The 17,167-nt window shown below is 36.2% G+C and overlaps 2 protein-coding genes and 3 non-coding genes across 8 annotated transcripts in view; 3 read left to right on the forward strand and 2 right to left on the reverse strand.

Moving 5' to 3' along the window:
- Positions 1-17,167, forward strand: part of LOC137491262 (tripartite motif-containing protein 16-like) — a 496,597-nt gene that overhangs the window by 439,469 nt on the left and 39,961 nt on the right. The gene's annotated exons all lie outside the window — the stretch shown is intronic.
- On the reverse strand, positions 2,224-12,197 carry LOC137491224 (uncharacterized). 3 transcript variants are annotated; one of them, XR_012402602.1, is made up of 4 exons: positions 12,138-12,197; positions 11,524-11,673; positions 4,017-6,518; positions 2,224-3,916 (listed from the first exon to the last, which is right to left on the reverse strand). XR_012402602.1 is itself a non-coding variant. In XM_068220365.2 (3 exons), exons 2-3 carry the CDS (start codon positions 11,606-11,608, stop codon positions 5,533-5,535), a joined length of 1,071 nt encoding a protein of 356 aa, XP_068076466.1. In that variant the 5' UTR covers positions 11,609-11,673; positions 12,138-12,197; the 3' UTR covers positions 2,224-5,532. The 3 variants fall into 3 exon arrangements, 1 of the variants encoding a protein (XP_068076466.1); XR_012402601.1 differs by having other exon boundaries at positions 2,224-3,977; XM_068220365.2 differs by having other exon boundaries at positions 2,224-6,518.
- On the forward strand, positions 3,565-3,637 carry trnak-uuu (transfer RNA lysine (anticodon UUU)). The gene has a single exon. It is a non-coding gene; the product is annotated as a tRNA-Lys (tRNA).
- Positions 3,756-3,837, forward strand: trnas-uga (transfer RNA serine (anticodon UGA)). Its single transcript has one exon. It is a non-coding gene; the product is annotated as a tRNA-Ser (tRNA).
- The window catches only part of LOC100001152 (uncharacterized), a 45,258-nt gene continuing 40,322 nt past the window's right edge, over positions 12,232-17,167 (reverse strand). Inside the window, exons 1-3 of one of the 2 annotated variants that reach the window (XR_012402622.1) lie at positions 15,104-15,849; positions 13,730-13,939; positions 12,336-13,224 (exon numbers count right to left, since the gene is read on the reverse strand). This is a non-coding gene — a transcript (uncharacterized protein). Of the gene's footprint in view, positions 13,225-13,729; positions 13,940-15,103; positions 15,850-17,167 lie in introns of those variants that run through there. The other variant, XR_012402620.1, reaches the window with a different exon arrangement.

Here is a 17,167-nt window from a genome sequence, read left to right on the forward strand (position 1 = left end):
TGTGCTAATGGCACGTCCTGAATGTTTACATTTCCTAAAGTCAATCAATACGCTTTCTAAAATCTCCCCATGCTTTGATAACCTCTTTATAGAATTCTGGAACTTTATTCATCATATTCTCTTTGGGCTTCATCCATAATATATATTCTTGTATTTCTCCACATTTATTTAAAAAATATCTCATCACATCTTTCCATACATGTTTTTCTTCTTTCCACTATTTATTCACAGTTTTAATTCTTATGCTTTTCATTCTGATTAGTGCATCAATTAAACCTAAGCCTCCTTCTTCAACTTTACCAATTATGGTGTCATAAGCTATTTTGGAAGGTTTTCCATCTCATATGAAATCTAATACAATAGCTTTTATCTTTTTATACACACTCATTGGCAAACTCACTGTACCTAAAACACCACATTTTTGATAAAAATAAGGAATTTAAAACTAAAACTTTCCCCTTTAAAAACAAACCTCTTCATTTTCCAGAAATGTAATCTTTTTTCCACTCCTTTTAAAACTTCCTCCCACACTAAATTCCTTGCGCTGATGGTCGTGGGGAGTGGAGAACATGTGTCTGATTCCAGCGACGCTCCAGGGACAGACGAGTCTTCATTGAGGCCATCTTCCAGTAAAAACCACGGCGAATGAAGCTCTGCACAAGACTTTTGGCCAGCGGAGAAATTAAAATGGTCGTGCCCAACTGAGTCTGGTTCTCTCAAGGTTTTTTTTTCTTCACTCCCATCAGGTGGTTTTTTTTCCCTCTCCGCTGTCGCCACTGCCTCGCATGGTTCAGGATTGGTAGAGCTACGCATCGATGAATTTGCTCTTCAGTGTTTGAACTCTCAGTAATGATTAAATCACACTGAACTGAGCTAAACTGAACTGAACTGAACTTAAACACTAAAACCTGAACCACACTGTTCCAGTTACTGAACCACACTGTTCCAGTTACTATGACCATTTATGTGAAGCTGCTTTGACACAATCTACATTGTAAAAGTGCTATACAAATAAAGCTGAATTGAATTAAATTGAATTGTTTCATTTTCATTTTCACCAACCCTTTTACCAAAAATTTTCATATCAACTTTCTCCTCTTTAAATTAGATTTTTTCTGGTAAAACATTTATTTTTCCCATTCTCATGTATTTAGTTTTTTGCTTATTAATTTTTGCTTCTGTTCCTTTACAATATCTGTTTAAAATTTCCTCTACTTTTTCAATACTTTTAATATCTTTTACTATTAAAGTGGTATCATCAGCAAACTGAAATAATTTTTGTTCTAACCATGTTCCTTTTATACATAATCCTCTTATTTGCTTTTCATTATCAATTGCTAATCCCAATGTTTCAGATACAAGTGTGTATAGTAGTGATGACATTGGACATCCTTGTCTTATCGATCTTGTTATTTTAAAATCTTTAGTTATTAAACCATTTACTTTTATACAGCTTGGTTGCTAAGGTGTTGCTATGCGGTTGCTAAGGAGTTAGAATGTTTTATTGGAAAATTAAAGAAATGCTAAATGAAATGGGGATTGAAAATGAGGTCGTTGATGAGGAATGGGAAACATTATTTTTATTTGGTTGTAAAACAGAAGGTTGTAAGATTCCACCCACCGGTCCAATGACAGAGTCCAGTGTTTTGGTCGAAGGAATTCTGCGTGTATGCCTTTTCGGATGCTTCTGGAAAGATTTTTTTTTTTCATTAAAATTTGTTGACCAATTTTATATCTGACTTGATGCGTATTTTAATCTGACTCCAATTTCAATTTTATAAATTCATCATTTACGTTTTTAGCTAATCATGTTATTGGTTGGGATTTTAATTTAGAATTTTATATTTTCTGGAATCCGATATTCTAAATTGTACATTCATTAGGGACCAACGACGCTCAGAGTTCCACGCCCCGGGTTTGCGTTTCTTCTCACGGACAATATGTCGACACTCTGAAAAAAGTCTGAAGATGCAGGATTAACTAATATTTGGATAGGCTGGTTGCATAACGCTCACCTAGTCCTAAAAAAACAGATCTTTAGCCAAGCCCTTGCAACTTGCTGCTTTCGGTTGTTAAATGACTAAAAGGTCTACATGTTATCGGCACGATATAGCTACGTATAATCAAATGCGCCTATTAATCAATTTAATTTAGGCCGTACTGTAAGGGTAACAAAGACTCCTCGTAATCTACTGGATACAATGAATTCACCAAACACCAGAATTAATCTAAAAAGGGTTAACATTTATTTTGGCAGGCAGGTAAAACAACACTTAGAATGAATCAAAAATTGAATACCAAACACAACTAATTAGCATAACATATAAATGCAGATAAATGCAAATACAAATACAAAGTTAAAAAATAATTTCATAAAGTCAGCATACCTGGCAATAGAAGAGACACACAGAGGCTGTGTGGGAAGTCTGGCTACAGAAACCTCCCCAAGTGTTTTGCCAAGATTCTTTAAATACCCATTACATTTGTGCAACAGTCATACATATTTAGCACCCACATATCTGACTCTGTTTTTAGAGTTAATTAACTTCAAAGGGTTACCCAATGTTTTGGGGTGAAATGAACTTTAAAGACAGTTCACCAGTTTACCAGTCACACCTGAATGATTATAATTAAAAAACAACATCAGTAAGGGAGATGGATGCGGGTGAAAGGAATGTTCTGATTGTGTTGTCCTGTCCCTTCTTCCGGATTCCAGAGTTTTTATGGTTTTATTGCAAGGGATAGTTGTTTAAGTAAAATCCAGTCTTACAAGGTAAAAACACAAGGTTCATAAACTTTATTTTAACAGTTGCAAGAAATGTGATATGGAATAGAAGGAATATTGTTAAAGAAAATAATAGCAAAATATCTGTGTGTAAATCATTTCAAAGAAAAATGTCTAAACTGCATAATGCTCTTTTCTATTATTGTAACATGAATAACAAAATTGATGTATTTGAAAAAGACTTTTTAAGTGGGAATACATATGTTCAAATGGCTTTATATAATGTACATGTATTATTACCTGAATGTAATTGTTTTACATTTTTGATATAAAATAAATAAAAAAAATAAAAATAAAAAATAAAAAAGGCGATGGACTAGAAGTCCATTGGGGTCTCCATGCGCAGGCTGTGCAAATGGCACGTCCTGAATGTTTACGTTTTCTTAAGTGTGGAAGACTAGGGATTCGATATAAGCAACAGGACCTTTGAGGCAGCATGCTGTGTAGATAAGCATTGATCAAATCACGCTTCTAAGGCATGGAAGGAATCTTTTCAATTGTTAAGACTCCATTCATTGCCACAACAACAGAGAGACCTTCTGCAGTTGTCATTGATCTATTTAATATCTCCTACATGACATGGAGTCCAAACTATTGTGTTGTACTGATGTCTATACCTACAACAACCATAAACCCAACCTCAAAGTAAACAGTTGTGTTTTAGCAACATCTACACCAACCATAAGCCTAAACCCCACCTCACGGTAAACTTTTGTGTCGCAAAGGTCTGCGCCGACCACAACCCTATACATTGCCTACTTGTAAAGCATTGCCATGGAGCCCGGATAGCTCAGTTGGAAGAGCATCAGACTTTTAATCTGAGGGTCAAGGGTTCAAGTCCCTGTTCGGGCATGTAAGACTACTTTTGTGGAGCCACTGCTTATGTTGTTGAGCTATCGGTTGCTCAAAGTTTCATCTGGATGCAAAACAAATGTACTAGGCATGAGGACATGGGTGTACAGGCAGTCTTGTAGTTGTGGCCGAGTGGTTAAGGCGATGGACTTGAAATCCATTGGGGTCTCCCCGCGCAGGTTCGAATCCTGCTGACTATATCCAGGCAGTGTGCAGGACTTAGTTCATGACCTTCCATGATTGTTTGAAACTCCATTGTTTCTTGGGAAAAGGGTTGTGCTGGAAAGGAAAAACAACAAAATTAAAACGGCAGCGCATGCTAACTGACTGCTCTGGGGGCCTTCAATTTTTTAAAGACATATGACAGAGAGTGAAGGACCTTCATCTGGATGCACAATACTTGTACTAGCCATGAGGCCATGGCAGTACATGTAGTCATGGCCAAGTGGTTAAGGCGATGGACTAGAAATCCGTTGGTGTCTTGCCGCGCAGGTTTGGATCCTGCCAACTACACCCAGGCAGTGTGCAGTATTTGGTTTGCGACCTTTAATAAAACAGCAGCGCATGCTAGCTAACTGCCCTGGGGGCCCTCCATTTTCAAAGATATTTGACAGAGAGTGAAGGTCCAGTGGCTGTCCCATAGCTTGCCGTGATTGTATAGTGGTTAGTACTCTGTGTTGTGGCCACAGCAACTCTGGTTGGAATCCGTGTCACGGCAGGTTTTTCAATGGCATTGGCGTTGCACTCTGTTGCCATTTATAATCTCCAGCCTCCTTTTAGTGCAGGGTGTGCTAATGGCTAAGGCAGTACAGTCAGTCTTGTAGTTGTGGCTAAGTGGTTAAGGCGAATTCAGGTCACTGCAGGATTCCTTACGGTGACATTGACATCACGCCTCCCTCTTGCCACCTGTTTTGTACAGCTCATTTTTTAGTGCATGCTGCAACTCTTACACGTCACAAGTAAATCTAAGCTAATGCCCCAATGATCCCAGTTAACTCAGTCGGTAGAGCATCAGACTTTTCATCTGACATTCGAGGGTTCAAGTCAAAGATGCTGTGCCCTGATATGTTGTTGACTTGCTGCCAGCTCAGGTTAAAGAGGCCCATCTCATCTCAATCATTGTACAGTTGTCTCACTTTCAGCAACAGCTTGCTGCTTTTGACCAGTTGACAGAACTCACATTTTAACATTAGAAATGGCTTTTGACCAGTAAGTAGATTAAGTCTGTATGCCTTATGTAGCAAGCTTCTAAAACTCAGATTAGCTTATATCATTTTATCAGTGGAGTTAGTTACGTTTGTGGAAGTCAAATCTTTAAAAATCTAGTCTTCTAGAACTTAGTACTTCTAGATTTAAAAAACTTCTAGATTTAAAAGGTTAGAAAACCGCTGAAGAGGACAGATGTTTGTGAAAGGAGAGCATTTTACACACTAATTGTGTTGTTAATTGACTTGTAAATCCTAACTAGTGGTATAATCTTGGTTTAAGAAATAATTGAGACAGTTTTAATCTTCTCTCATAATGAATGTCATATATTTTAAATACATTTTTAAATAATAATGGTTAGTAACAGTATTATATTAATATGAAATTAAGTTTTGTCTTAAAACTAATCAAAATGTCAGGCAGACTTTGCTGTGTGTTTGTGTGCTAATTCTTTTGTGTGTGTGTGTGTGTGTTTTTTTGACTCTGAAACTCGCGCGTGCCCAAATAGACACTCCCACACCATCCCACTTTTCTTCCTCTGACACTCCCCCCTAAACAGAGCTGGACACGCCCACTTTTCTGACTTTTTCCAAAGTAGAGGTGTGAAAACACCCTGCTGAAACGAGGGGGTTTCATGGCCCTTTAAGGTCCGATGAGTTGCTGAAACTCTTCCCACACCGAAGCTGCGGTCACACTAGAGTTTGAGCATGTGAAATTCTGTGGTTCCGTTTCTCTCCAGTGTGGATCCTCAAGTGTAGATTACGGGATGATAATTGGCTGAAACTCTTCCCACACTGAGTGCATGTGTATGGTTTCTCTCCAGTGTGGATCCTCATGTGTTGATTAAGGTGTGATGAGCAGTAAAAACTCTTCCCACACTGAGTGCACGTAAATGATTTCTCTCCAGTGTGGATCCTCATGTGTTGATTAAGCTGTGATGAGCAGTTAAAACTTTTCCCACACTGAGTGCATGTGAATGGTTTCTCGCCTGTGTGGATCCTCATGTGGTGATTAAGGTGTGAGGAGTAGCTGAAACTCTTCCCACACTGAGTGCATATGAATGGTTTCTCTCCAGTGTGGATCCTCATGTGGTTATAAAGGTGTGATGATTGGCTGAAACTCTTCCCACATTGAGTGCATGTGAATGGTTTCTCTCCAGTGTGCATCCTCATGTGCTGATTAAAGGATGATGATAGGCTGAAACTCTTCCCACACTGAGTGCATGTGAATGGTTTCTCTCCAGTGTGGATTCTCATGTGGCGATTAAGGGAAGATGACAGACTGAAACTCTTCCCACACTGAGTGCATGTGAATGGTTTCTCTCCAGTGTGGATCCTCATGTGTTGATTAAGGGATGATAATAGGCTAAAACTCTTCCGACACTGAGTGCATGTGAATGGTTTCTCTCCAGTGTGGATCCTCATGTGTAGATTAATGTTTGATGATTGGTTGAAACTCTTCCCACACTGAAGGCATGTGAATGGTTTCTCTCCAGTGTGGATCCTGATGTGAATCTTAAGACTGCTTTTGCTTGCAAAACTCTTCCCACACTGAGTGCAGGTGAAACGATTCTTGTCTCTTCTTTTCAAAAAACCATCAGTCTGTAAATTAGTTTTTTCCTCAATTTTAACATGATGTTCCTCCTCTTTACTCCTCTCATTCTCTTCAATTAGGTCTGAAATCAATAAATTAAACATTAGTTTTCATTAGGTCTTAAAAACTCTCATCAAAAGCTGAAAAGTGTAAAGACACTGGAAACATTGGCTACACACACTGTATTTCTGATGCACATTAAATGTAAAATAAATCAGATCATATTTTGTTCGGTCCATTAACGTGTACACATTTAAGCAGATTCAATTCAATTCATATTTATCAAGTATCTTTTACAATGTAAATTTTGTCAAAGCCGCTTAACATAAGTTATAGTAGGGATGGGCGATACCACAATTTTTAAATTCAATATGATACCGATAGTTCTTGTTAAAAATTTTACTATACCGATATCGATACCAATTATTATAAAAAATATTAATGTAATTTTTCAAAATGATGTTAATTAAAAAAACCATTACATATATATATATATATATATATATATATATATATATATATATATATATATATATATATATTAGGGATGTAACGGTATCAGAATTTCACGGTACGGTAATACCTCGGTATGAATGTCACGGTACGGTATTTATTGAATCATTTACAGGAAAAAACAAAACTTATGAAAATACTCCAAAAAAGTGCCAAAAGTGTCAATGACATACAAATTAGCCATCTATCTGTAAGCTTTGAAACAGGAACTTCAATTTTAATAACAAAAAAATATTAAACCATGTAAAAAAATTAAGTTTCAATTTAGTAGTGTTGAAAACTCATCACATTCAACATTTAATCACTCACTCACTTAGATAGAGATGGGTTTACAGGAAAATTATCATATAAATATAATCTGGTAAGAGCTGGTATCTCTGGGTATTTACAATGTCCCCTGCAACAGAAAAAAAAACCCTCTCATTTGGGACTGAGTTTTCTGGGACAGAGAGATATGACTTGGCCCAGGTTGACAGCAGTGGGTAACGTTGTGCATTGTCTTTCCCCCACTTGAGAGGACAAACCATGAGTGAGATAGAGATCTCATTTCTGCATCAATCTGATCAGTGTGCTGTGTTTCTGCAGTCCCCATGACTGATTATTATCGTATTGGGGGACGTATTCCCCAACTTGCAGGCACGTGCACACACAGGGCTCAACCTGTGCAGTGCACATGCCCTTTTTAGTCTTGGATAGAAAGTTCCCTTCCAAAATGATCAAAAGTGCCCCTGCGACGCGACATACCCTCCGTCCCCGCTTTACAGTACGCGCGCGACAGCTGATAAGAACTCGCGCGACAACACCGATATTCAGTACGCGCGCGGCAACAACACCCGCTTTAGGGTTTTCCTGCTCTTTTTGATCCCCGCTTCTAGCAGCACACTCCATTTCCACATTACTTGATCTGTAGCGACAACAGACCGCAAGGGATTATGGCCAAGCATGGGCTGATGGGAATTGTAGTTTCCGGTACCTCCCGATCGCTTCATTCGCCTGAGCAAATTTTCTCAGAAGACCTATAGTTTTACCGAGTCATGCGACTACGGTAATATCGAAAAAATTAATATTGCGGTATGACGGTATTTACAATACCGTTACATCCCTAATATATATATATATATATATATATATATATATATATATATATATATATATATATATATATATATATATACTGTAGTGTGTGTTTGTGTGTAATATAAACACCCATGCACATCCATATTGTATATACACACTGCATACATATACATACTGTAAATACACACTGCACAGATACACACACAGCCTTATATTTATTCTTATTCACCTAATGGTAACAAGAGACAAAGATTTACAGAGCTGATTTATTATTTTATTTTATTTTTTTAAATTTGTATTTATTTATTATTATACTATATATTTAAATACTATACTACTGTTTGCTCTGTTTACTAAGCTTATATATATATATATATATATATATATATATATATATATATATGTGTGTGTGTGTGTGTGTGTGTGTGTGTGTGTTTTAATGTTAATTTTATTAATACTTTGGCAAAACATGTGTAACATTTGTCATGCCAATAACGCAATCATTGAATGGAATTGAATTGATAGAGAGAGAGGGAGAGGTTTACCTCCTTTAAAACTCTTCTATGTCTTTAGTCAGAGGGAGACTGAGCAGAGGAACACTGGGCATCTTGTTTTTGTTTCACTTGTTTTCTGTAAGTGTCTATAAAGGCTGCTTGTATTTTTGCTGTGTTTGAATTTCTTATAACAAATATTGCTTGTGCAACGCTTTTTAAGCTGAAGACCACCACAACACGCTGCGTTATGTCTCTGCCATCGTGTCATTCCATAATGCAAAAGTGTGTGTGACTTGCGTGTGTTGAGTACATAAGTTATCTGAAAGGCACATGATCGTTCACGTGATATTTCGCCGCAGATTGATTGGTGTAACGTCTTGTATACAAAGCGTCACTGACAAGCCTGTACACAGCGCCAAAACATTTAGTTATGCAGAAATTATTAAAATATAGTTAAAATATTGATACTTTAAAAAAATATCGATACCAAATTAAAATCTTCCGAGTATCGATATATCAATACTCGAGAATCGATGTGCACATCCCTAAGTTATAGTAAATTGAAACTGTGTCAGTCCAGTTTTCAGAGTTTCTTACATAATTGATCATGAGTCATTTTGGTCATATTGATAAGACCGATTTGAAAGCTGTAAATGGCCTAATTTTATTCATATTTATTCATAATTACAACAAAATGTTTTTCTAAAATTTGTAAAGCAGACAAGGAACACTTGTTCATTCTGTGCCTGACTGGTAAACGCATCAAAAAAAAGTTCTGGGGTAACAGCTGAACAAACAGCTGAATATTTGCCTCGCAGACATGAGACACACCTGTACAGCATCTGCATAAAGGCTGGAATGTGCACCTTTCCCTTTGTGTGCTGATGGGTCATTTTTATCCATTCTGGGGTGATTTTGAATCTTAATTTGGCCAAAACTTTCTCTGTTTCAGCAAACGGACTGTTATTTGGGGACATCTTATTTTGACATATTCTGGAAAAATGCTTTGAAATAAAAAATAAAAACTCAATACACTCTGGGCAAATTTACTCCCTTTTCGTTATATTCATGGCTGTTTTTTCTCCATTTGCCTCTATTATAACAAAATTTTTTTTGATTGCAAAGCCATGACAGCATATAATCATGCATTTATGATTGTTGGTGTTTTCTGTGACGACACTCTACATTGTTTAATTGGTCTCCACCCATGAGTCGGCAAAAAGGAAATGGGTGAGAGAATAAAGGAAGAGGTGGAGGAGAGTTGAAGAGGTTGACTGAACTGTTGCAGTGCAGGGAAACAAGAAGAGAAACCGGGTCGAGACACGCATTGTAAAGTTAACAACTGGCTGTGAGAAACAAAAAGCAAAAGTATGTATTAAACCAACAGAGCAAAGACCGCTGTCTTATTACTGAAGTGCTCGTGACGTCGGCAAAGACTTCAGTGCAGTGTGTCCTGAACAAAATCAACTTACCAATTTATCTTGCTGGCATGGAGTCGGCTGCCTACACATCGGCCGGGTTCAATAACGCCCTCAACCTTCCCATCCACACCTCCACATTCGCTATTTCCCTTGATCCCTTCGCTCCGTGGATAAGAAGCAAAAGTTTTTGTTTTCTTTGCCCAAATTCTCATTTTGTTTCTCTTGTTAAGTTTTCTCCCCGTACTATTATTATCAGTATTATTTTTCCTCGTTTTCAAATCTGACGAATCTGCTGGCCTGAAATAATTTACATTTTTTTTCCTTTTGATGCGAATGGTGCGGTGTGAATGGCGCGATACACGTGAATGATGCGGTGCAAATTGAGCGTTTTGCGCGTTTCACGTGAAATGCTCGAGTTCAAAAATGTGAACTTTAGCAGACATTCACACTGCATTAACCAATCAGGAGCTTGCTCTTGTGGTGGCGTGATGGTGATGTAGCGCCTATTGTTGGTGTCCCGGGGGAAATCGGCTGGGTCAATTGGCATTTCTCTGTGGAGTTTGCATGTTCTCCCTGCATTTCGTGGGTTTCCCCCACAGTCCAAAGACATGTGGTACAGGTCAATTGGGTGGGCTAAATTGTTTGTAGTGTATGAGTGTGTACGGATGTTTCCCCAGTGATGGGTTGCGGCTAAAAGGGCATTCACTGCGTAAAACATGTGCTGGATAAGTTTGCAGTCCATTCCACTGTGGCAACCCCGGATTAATAAAGGGACTAAGCCGAAAAGAAAAGGAATAAATGTTTTTACTTATTTTATATAGCGCCAGTGCTCAAGGACGCAACAAACAGTAGGAGAACGAGAAAAGCAATAACTTTAAGAGCGTGGTTCACTTGGGCTTTGGCGCGGTAGGCTTGTAGTGTGAGTGCAAAACGCACCAAAGCCTGAAACTGAAAGCTTGACGTGACTTTTATGTGACTGTTTCATATGGATTTATTAATCAATCTTACTGTTGAATGAACGCAAACTGTCGTAGTTTATTAAATTAACAAACCCCTCACTGCAAGACAGCTGCGCACCTTCAGCAAACCTCCTCATTCTTGCAGCACGAGTACTTTATGATTTTTTATGAGCGCCAAAAGTGGTGGATCTGTTCGGCGAAATATCTGACTGCATGTCACCGCATCCCTAAAGATCCCACGACTGGCACGATATAACTAAAGAAATCTCCACTGTGCTGAGCAAGAATGCTCACTGAACAGCGCAGCATCGATGACGTAAGTGTGCCCAGGCCCGATTGTCGGGGGAAATGGGAGGGGGGACAAGCGTGCTTTGGCCCGGTTCGAGGCAACTGTACATAGTGTGAGTACGGCTTAATAATACATAAAAAAGAATGACAAAAGACATGAGAACAAGTAACAAGAAAGAAACTCATTCCTGTCTTTCAATAAGTGCTTATGTGCATTTAGGGAAATAGGCATCACACTCAGGGCTGCAAGATGGATTAATTTAGTATTCTTATTATTAAAATATACCTGAATGAGGATCAAATGACTGAGTTGGTCTTTGAGAATGAAAACCAACCTGTTTGTTCCTGCAGATCTTCCTGCTTGACTGTGAATGTTTCTTCAATCTTCACATCTTCACTCTCCTCTTTAATAAACGCCATCTTTATAACAGTGTGGAGATCAGTCGCTTCAGCAGGAGTTTTTCTCTGCGTTTGGACACTTTATCCTGTTTAAAATGAACAAAACAATAAAAATGTCTTGTTTAAAATAAATAAAACAATGAACAGAAACAAAATAACTTCTCTTCAACACTTGCTTCAACAGTTTCTTTATATGAGAGTGATTAACAAAAAGAAATCAGGTAAGTCTGAGCAAGAAACAATAGCCACCAATGAGCTGATTAAAACTAGTACTCCATTTCTTATATAAAGTGGTGTATACTTAGAATGAAATAATATTATGCTATTTAATAAATTAAATCTTCATTAAAAGACTCATTAAAAGACATATTACATACATCTCTGTTAACTTATTAAAACAATAGCCCTCATTACTGTGAGTAAAATAGTACTTTGTTGTATAAAGGGTCAAATAATAATGTCAACAGCAGGTGTATAATTAAGCATAGGATGAAAACCTAAAACTTTAATCAATCGGTTTATATTTATGTAAAAGTTTTAAAAAACAAACCTTTGTCCAGTTGAATCCAGCGCAAGAGTGGCGCAGCCTTATGACGTCATACGTCACGCCAAAATAAAAGTCTTTTCTTTTGTTTAGCTTTTTTGCCACACACTGTTGCAGTCATGACTTACTGCTATTTTTCTCCCTCGGTTTCTACTTCACACTTGCTTTCTCTCTCACACACACAGACACAGAAATTCAGTATTTGAAGTTAATAAAAACCTTTAATCTAACACTTTTAGGACAACTTTGAAAAACATTTTTAGGGTCATTAACACCATAAAGTGCCTTTGAGACATCAACATTTTCAAGATTTTTAAGAAATGAATGTTGGTCAAGCTCCTGCACATTTTACAAACAATCTACAAGCAGAAAAACAGGAAACAAACCTTAAGCCCTTGTCAAAAAATCCTTAAGGATTCCAGAAGGATTTCTTTTATAGGATTCCAATTAGAATTTCTATCATAGTTTAAAACCTTTCCTAAAGGATTCCAATAGGATTTCTGTATTAGATTCCAAATAGATTCCAAGTAGATTTTACTGAAATTCTTAAAGGAATCCTGTACAGAAATCCTATTGGAATTCTTTAGAAAAGTTTCCAAAACATGATAGAAATTCCAATGGGATTTCTGCATAGGATTCCATGCAGAATTTCTATATGTTTTTGGAACTTTAAAACCTAAAGGAATCCATTCGATTTTCTAATACAACTTAAAGGACAAGTATATAGGATTTAAATGAAATTTTTATGGAATCCTAAATGTAGACTTTTCTTTTGTATCTGTAACTGTCTTTTGAAAACTCAACATGACACCTTAATAATTGTGCCACCTCTATTAGAGAACAGCATTAGTGCACAAACCTTTGATAATATTGATTGGGCAACAAAATGATGTCCTGTTGTTTCAACATTGTTCATTTTTAATTCACTTTTCTTTTATATTTACAGATAAAAAAATATTCACACACAAAGTTCTAAAAACAAATTACACAAAATTGTGGTGTCTTTTTGTCATTTTGCACTCATCAGTGCATTTTTGGGAGATGGCCTTCCTTATTTGGCTGGCTTCAACATCATATTTATTTTTGATGTAACCTGTCAGAGAAAAGTAAACAAAACATATTTAGACACACCTCCATCTGACAGCAAAACACCCCCCAGCCACAGCACCCAGCAGTACCCAAACCAGCCACAGGTTATTTAAAAATGTACATTTAAAAATGTTTACTTTATATTTGATTTAAGAGATGAATCTAAACTGTTTAACAAAACTAATAACTAGCAAAGCAAAAATTAAACCTGACTCCACATAACACACATATTTAAATATTTATAAATTTATAAATGTCTGACCATAATTAATACTTAATTAATACCATTTATGTAGACTTATTTTATTTGAAATTTCTTTTATATTTTTTTCCATCTGCCAAGTGACAAATACTCTGACAAATAATTGTCAAATTTATTTTAATGCTAAATTTCAAGCCCTGACATAGTTTTTAAAGTAGATAGCAAAGTGCTGAGTGTAATTATACAATTTTTAATATCTTAAAATATGACAGTATTTCCAAAATATTTTTTTAGGAAAAAAACTTACCGATGATGTCACAGACTTTTTGGAGTCCAGTCGTGGCTTAACTGCTTTGTCTCTGAAGGCCTTTGAACATTTGCCACTGTAGCAGTGTGTACCAAAGGTTGTTCCTTCCAAACACGGCTACTAGTAGATCTTTTCTGGCCTTTTTGGGGTCAGTCCAATGCAATGGGAAAACTGTTCACCTGTGATTGAATTATTGGGGCCAATTCTCACCTAAAAATAGTGATCAAAAAATGAACAAGAAAATAGTTTAAACATTTTAAGAGCTGCTTCAACAGCAAAAGGTGAATTCTATAATCAAGAACATCAAAGTTGTATAATCATAATAATGACAAAAATATAGAATTTTTGTTTATTGCATTAAATAATAAGTTCCATGGTCTGTTGAAATTATTGATTCTGATTGACTGGAATGTGTCCAATATAAGAAATTAATTTAATATTTCATTCATTCCTTTAATCAATCAGGGGCCACCACAGCGGAATGAGCTGCCAACTTGTCCAGGATATGTTTTACACAGTGGATGCCCTTTCAGCTGCAACCCATCACTGGAAAACCATTCATACACACTTATTCACACCTATACAGTATGGACAATTTTTTAGCCTACCCAATTCACCTGTAACCGCATGTTTTTGGACTTGTGGGGGAAACTGGAGCACCCAGAAAAAAACCTACGCGAACGCAGGGAGAACATGCAAACTCCACACAGAAATGCCAACTGACCCAGCCGAGGCTCGAACCATCGGCTTTCTTGTTGTGAGGCAACAGAACAACCTACTGCGCCGCCCTAATTTAATATGCATTATATCATATTATTTATATTTATATATAATATTATATATTGTATGAACTGAATGCACAGGTAATTCTGATCAAAGTTCAAAATAAATGCACTTCCCTCAAACATTAGAAGTAACCATAGTGACTCAATGAATAAAAAGTTACCTTGTAAAGCAAACACTGTTCACAATAATGTTGGCAATAAACAAACTAATATGTTGTGCATTTTAGTAGACACACTGCAAATTTTAGATAGTAGGTTTAACTACCTTGGAGTTAAAATGAACACTCCCTCAGAGTTTATTTGGGAACCACTATTTGAAAGTGATAACATTATCAACACCAAGAGAGTGTTAATTAGCAAACTCTTATAGAGCAAAATATCTGTTAAATTTACAAAAAAATTGTGCTTGCCAGAATTTTTCTGTATACATTTACAAAAAATAACCATATTTCATGAACTGATACAATGTTCAGTTTAAAAAATCATAGCTTAGTGCACAAAAGTGTAAAGTCATTAGATGTATTAATATGTTCATGTGTGATTGCAGTTAGCGACCAGATTTTGACTGCATTAGTAACTACACAGTTACCTTTAAACAGAAGAAGATGCAGCATAACATCAAATACTTTCAGGTCATCTTGTACTTGAACACAGACACTACTATCCTCCACAATGGTGACACAAAAAACGTTTTGCTGTTTTATTTTTCCTTTCTTGATTTTACGGAAAAATACCGGCAGCTGTGGTTGCCAGTAATCTGCTGTTTTTAACATTCTTATATTCAGTTTACAGAATATTTCTGTTGAAAATACATTCCAGTCTGTATTTTTTATCGAAGATACTTTTTCCCAACTGTTTACTAAAAACTTTGTCATGTATTACTTCAGGAATTTGCCTGGCATGTTCCTCTTTAGTTTTCAATTTGTATGATCCTGACTGGACCCCCTTTTTCTGGATTTCACACCTCCTGGCAATTCAAAATCGACATATGTGTTTAACAGTGGAACTCTCCTGTAATCCTGCAAATTGAATGAGCACCTAGATTATCAGATGACAATACACTTCCTTTCACACAATCTACTAACTGTTCAATGTATACACCATGTGTTTCAAGAGTTTCAAAGTCTTGAACAAATGGGTGCAAGACCACCATGCTGTTTTACAGTGCTAGCCCCCTGCAGTGCTGGGTTATTGTGGGTGCAGTGGTGGGTTATTTTTGTTACAGTGGTGGGTCTTGGAACAGAAACAAAGACGAACAGGACGATGACCAGATGAGGAATCAGGAAGGCTGGATTACCTGGTCTGACTGTGACAGCTGTGAACTTAAAAAGGTGTATTCAGTAGTTCACTGTAGAACTTCTTTGTCAACTAAAGAGCTTCAAGACAATGTAATTCATGGCCAAGCTTTACTGGTTTTAGATAAACTGAGAATAAAATTTTCTACTTGAGATAAAGGTGGCTGTTACTCCATCATTCTGAATAATCTCTCTATTTCTAATTATATCATCCAGGATTTTCAATTAATTAAAGTCAGTTTAAATGAACAATTCAGTAACTAAGTTGTTTTTACTGTAATTTATTTAGTTTACTTTCTGTAATAAAGCTGTTTGTTAAATCTCTTACATTGAATTTTAAATCTCCATGTGTGTTTTGTGAAAATGATAAAAATGAAAGTTCAAAATAATAAGTTTCTAAATAGTTTGCAATACTTTAAACATTATTAATACATGTACAATGTTAAAAAATATTGCAATGTTAAACAAATGATTACTTTGAACTTTCTTTTTAATAATTGTAAGAATCATTTTTAGTAATTTTGTACCAATAACATCTGATCATAGAAAAACAGCAGCTCTCCATGCTAAAAATGCAGCTTTGAATCACAAGAATAAAAGACATTTAAAACGACAATTATTAAAAAAAAAAAAAAAAAAAAAAAACGTTTGTACTGGCCTCACTGACACTGGCTGCCTGACTGTTCAGTCAGCAACATAAAAGCATAAAGAACCACAGATGCAGTTTGAAGATCTGTCTTCTTTTGTCTTGATTCTTTTTTTGTAAAACAGTGAATAAGAAATCTCTTTGACTCTCTCATACAAATCTTGTGCAGTGTGTTTTAGCACATAATAATGCTCTCCTGATGAAATCAGCCATCATGATTGAGCAGTTATACAAAATAAAACTATTCTTTAACAGAATAAATCGTTACATTTATCAAATCAGTTAACAAAAATTGTGCTTACAGGGTATTACCCTTGATGGAATTATCTAAACTATTAAAACCCTTTAACGCTGTTAATTTCCAAATGAAAGTGAAACTGAAAGCAACACTTTCCGCTACTGACATCAACCAGCAGATGGCGCTCTGACACCACAGAAACTCAAATCCATTTATTATGTGCCACACATATTACCATTTCCCTTGATTCAGTCATACCTCAAATATTCTCCATTGCATTTATGATCATCTAAGACTACGACACAGTTATTTAAAATGGTAAATTAACTTAAAATTATTCTGTGGCGTTATTCTAAAAAATGCAAAATCCAGTAAATGAATAAATGCCTCTTAACTTATTTGCATAACCATATAAACCTAACTCTAACACATAAACACATTGTCTGTTCTAGTCTAATGGTTTATATATATATA

This window comes from Danio rerio, chromosome 4 (assembly GCF_049306965.1).
Source record: "Danio rerio strain Tuebingen ecotype United States chromosome 4, GRCz12tu, whole genome shotgun sequence".
Lineage (NCBI taxonomy): Eukaryota > Metazoa > Chordata > Actinopteri > Cypriniformes > Danionidae > Danio > Danio rerio.

Coding starts and splice junctions, on each gene's coding strand:
- LOC137491224 (XM_068220365.2), bottom strand. CDS start 11,608: ATGGCGTTTATTAAAGAGGAGAGTGAAGATGTGAAGATTGAAGAAACA. Junction 6,519..11,523: donor AGATCTGCAGGAACAAACAG/GTTGGTTTTCAT, acceptor TATTGATTTCAG/ACCTAATTGAAGAGAATGAG.